The sequence below is a fragment of the Armigeres subalbatus genome, chromosome 2, assembly GCF_024139115.2.
Source record: "Armigeres subalbatus isolate Guangzhou_Male chromosome 2, GZ_Asu_2, whole genome shotgun sequence".
Lineage (NCBI taxonomy): Eukaryota > Metazoa > Arthropoda > Insecta > Diptera > Culicidae > Armigeres > Armigeres subalbatus.
The window spans coordinates 151359483-151362695 of record NC_085140.1 but is presented as its reverse complement, the minus strand read 5'-3'; the positions used below and the strand labels follow the sequence as shown (position 1 = coordinate 151362695).

Here is a 3213-nt window from a genome sequence, read left to right as displayed (position 1 = left end):
GGAGATGTTTATGTAGGTACATAATACATAAATAAGTACATATTGTTGCAGTACACTTGTACATCTGGAAGCCTTTTTAACATGCAGTTCGTGTAGCTTTAATGTATTTCTTTTATTTATTTAAAGGGTTAAGAGTTAAAACCAATTTAAAACATTTCCAAAGACAACATTTACGCTTGTAAATGTCGTGGGCTGTATTCCATGGAGTCCTGAATATCTGTACAACTCAGAATCAAACACCTAGGTTTTTTTTTACATGGTTTGATTTTAGTCGATTAAGACTTTTAGCGTCAATGAAACAATGAGTTAACCCCACGAAAAAATTCACAAAAGAAATCAAAGAAAATACAGGTGCTATTCAGAAACCTGTGAAAGATTAGGTTAGTCGAGAAATTAATAAATTCCCCCCAGGTTTTTTACGCGGTTAGAATTTATTAATTTTTCCGTTAACCTGAACTTTCACTGCTTTTTAATGCCACCTGAATTTTCTTTGTTTTTTTTTGTAATTTTTCATTGCCTGATTGACGCTAATTAAAGGTTTTGATCGACTAAAATCAAACCGCGTAGAAAAAACCTCGTCTCATGTAACAAGGAAATGCATTCCCTAATCAAGCTCTTATTAATTTCTATTGGAAAATGATAATTTATCGATCAACAAGATAAATGTCATCTAGAAAGACGAAAACACAAGAAAAGCTTATGTGAATAAATAAAACCTAATTCCCACTCAGTTTTGAGTGGGTTTTTCTTCTTTTAGGAACGCTTGTTTATTAAATCGAAGCTTATTTGAGTCCGCATAGATTTTTTTATAAACAAGAATAACAACATCATACAAAAACTAAACAGAGATTCACCGCCGTTCCCATAGGATTTTGCCTCCCACAGTTACGGATAATTTGCATTTCGTTCGGAGTGACACGTCCGGCGCGCAAGTCGTTCTAAACATCAAACAAGTTGATTACCGGTCTGTTTCTTCGATGCTACCTACGGAATGATTTATGTGAGATTCAAAACTGAATTCTGGGCGTTTACAGTTTGTTGCCGGGTCCCATTTACCGGTTTTTGTTTGTAGAAAGCTCGTTGCTCTGCCTTCGAAGCCCCATTATTGAAGCCTTTATCCAAAAACGATTGGATGAAATTGTCGTTGGTCAGCTTGCTGGCAGCAGGATTTAGTGCATTTGACCTCAAGTTTGAATTTGCATGATCAGTTGAATGACTGGAAAAAAAATCGAAGCACGTTACATAACGCGCATGTTGTATGTTGCTTCTACGCTAAGGCAGACCTGATATCGCGCTTCACGCGGGAGCTCCCATCCTCCAGGGCTCTCAGCTGTTGTCGTCGTAGCACTGTACTTGGTCTCCTTACATAGAGTGATGTTTCGACAACCACTTCTTCGAAAGCTGATCCATTGGATGGTGTTTGCAGTTTCGAATCCGTTTGACCATACACGGTTAATACTCCAAAAACCAAAATCACTAACACAATTGGCGTAGTTATGTTTTTCATTGTCTAAAACAGCGCTTAGTACAGTACAACAATAAGCTCAAGAGTTACTTTCCTAGTGATAGAGTTTAACTGCTATTAGATTAATCGTCCGTGTCCGACTGACTCAATTCAAACAAATGTGCATATTAATCTGCTTCGGAGACGTGAATGTATTCCAGCGAACACTTACTACTAGGTAACATTTTTTAACGAGAGGTGGTTAAATCGTACAGCTGACGTAGTTGAAGAAAGGCAGTAGGGGTAAGTATATGCGATAATGCGATTGGGCCCTGAACCTCTAGTGCTGGTTCTGTTTGTTCAGTCGACGTAAAGTGTATAACCGCATGTTTACTAATCGGATTACATTCGAGATTTTAGAATTTTCATGTAGGTAATGAATGATTGATAGAGTAACACAAATCGTAATTTGAAACCTAATTTTCATTTCGGGGGTTAAACGAAGAAAAAAAAACCTTGCGATTACTTTGAAAGGAAATAGATTTTAATATGAATACCAGGAAGTCGTCTTATCCAGCTAATAAGATTAGTCATAAATTACTAGCCCAGAAATTACGCGAAGCAGTAGTTTATGTAGCACAACAACTCCATTCTGATTAATATTGGTTCTTGAAATATCAGAGAGATCGAAATATAAAACGTCATTTTTATTTACTTAGTTTGACCCGAACTTTCATTTTAGAAACTGTACATCAGGATATTGACTTTCCAAAAGAAACTTTGAATGTTAATTTTAACTATAACCTGAATGTCTAGTAAACCATTTTTTTGTTGTAAAAGTTCGTATCTCAGAACATGCCAAGGAATCAGAAGTGATTCAACTCCATATCATACTGTTTAGTAATTCTGAACATTCAATAATGTATAGTAACTAGTAAGCCATAGGTTTCATCATTAATTAATTTCTATGTATATGACAGGGCAACATATTTATTTGATATTACTGTGATGGCAAGTAACTAGTTTCAAGCGAATTTCACGTTATCTATCAATTGAAAACAAATTTTTAATTGGGGAATTGGATTCAAAATTTCGATATTTTTCTTCACTACGAACTCACTTCAGAGAATTTCGAATTTAGAGAATATTGTGAATAGCAGTCACTTGCCTGACGTAACATCTATCAATCAGACATTTCATCGTAATCTTGGCAGTAATATCCTGTCACCGGCCACCGATCAAGTTTTACCTCCTAATTCTATCTCCAACACGGCCAACTTTGATCCTAGTCTCGTGCTTGTCGGACGCTTCCATCTTCCGCAATTTTGACTTCCTTGACCTTTTCTCGCGTCCATTCACTTCGCCAAGATTCAACCACAACTCGTATTAGATCTCCTTCTGCTACGGGTTACAATTCGCCGAACCACTCCACTGGTAAGTATTGCCAGATATTCTCATATCCAGCGCTTCCAGAAGATGTCTAGTTTGTTTGTGTTGTATCAGGTTCCAAAAAATCTTTATAGCAAAGGCAGGGTTGTTGAGCTGCACAGCAGGCTGATGGACGGTAGTTGACTATGCCCTCGGCTACTTCGAACCACATCTCTAGTCCTTCGTCGTTTAGCTTTCTGTCGCTGTTGTAAGCTATTTCCATTGCTGGCTTTACCGATCCGCCGATCGAAAGGTAAGATGAAGATCCATTTGGTGTCGATATTGTTGAATGTCGTTGACAATTCGCCGTGTATCTTTCCAACTGTATCAGGAACAGATGC

General features: G+C 37.3%; 1 protein-coding gene across 2 annotated transcripts; it reads right to left on the bottom strand.

Moving 5' to 3' along the window:
* Positions 1-742: 742 nt before the first annotated feature.
* LOC134215288 (uncharacterized) lies at positions 743-1638 on the bottom strand. Of its 2 annotated transcripts, none has more exons than XM_062694510.1 (3): positions 1284-1638; positions 1057-1216; positions 743-980 (listed from the first exon to the last, which is right to left on the bottom strand). In XM_062694510.1, exons 1-3 carry the CDS (start codon positions 1505-1507, stop codon positions 939-941), a joined length of 426 nt encoding a protein of 141 aa, XP_062550494.1. In that variant the 5' UTR covers positions 1508-1638; the 3' UTR covers positions 743-938. The 2 variants fall into 2 exon arrangements, with proteins under 2 accessions (XP_062550494.1, XP_062550495.1); XM_062694511.1 differs by having other exon boundaries at positions 743-984; positions 1284-1633.
* Positions 1639-3213: the final 1575 nt, after the last annotated feature.

What these genes read in the sequence shown, in the direction of transcription:
- LOC134215288 (XM_062694510.1), bottom strand. Translation starts at nt 1,507, where the DNA reads ATGAAAAACATAACTACGCCAATTGTGTTAGTGATTTTGGTTTTTGGA. An exon ending in CGCGTGAAGCGCGATATCAG is followed by an intron (nt 1,217 to 1,283) that starts GTCTGCCTTAGC and finishes TTTTTTTTCCAG; the next exon opens with TCATTCAACTGATCATGCAA. An exon ending in CTTTCTACAAACAAAAACCG is followed by an intron (nt 981 to 1,056) that starts GTAAATGGGACC and finishes TTCCGTAGGTAG; the next exon opens with CATCGAAGAAACAGACCGGT.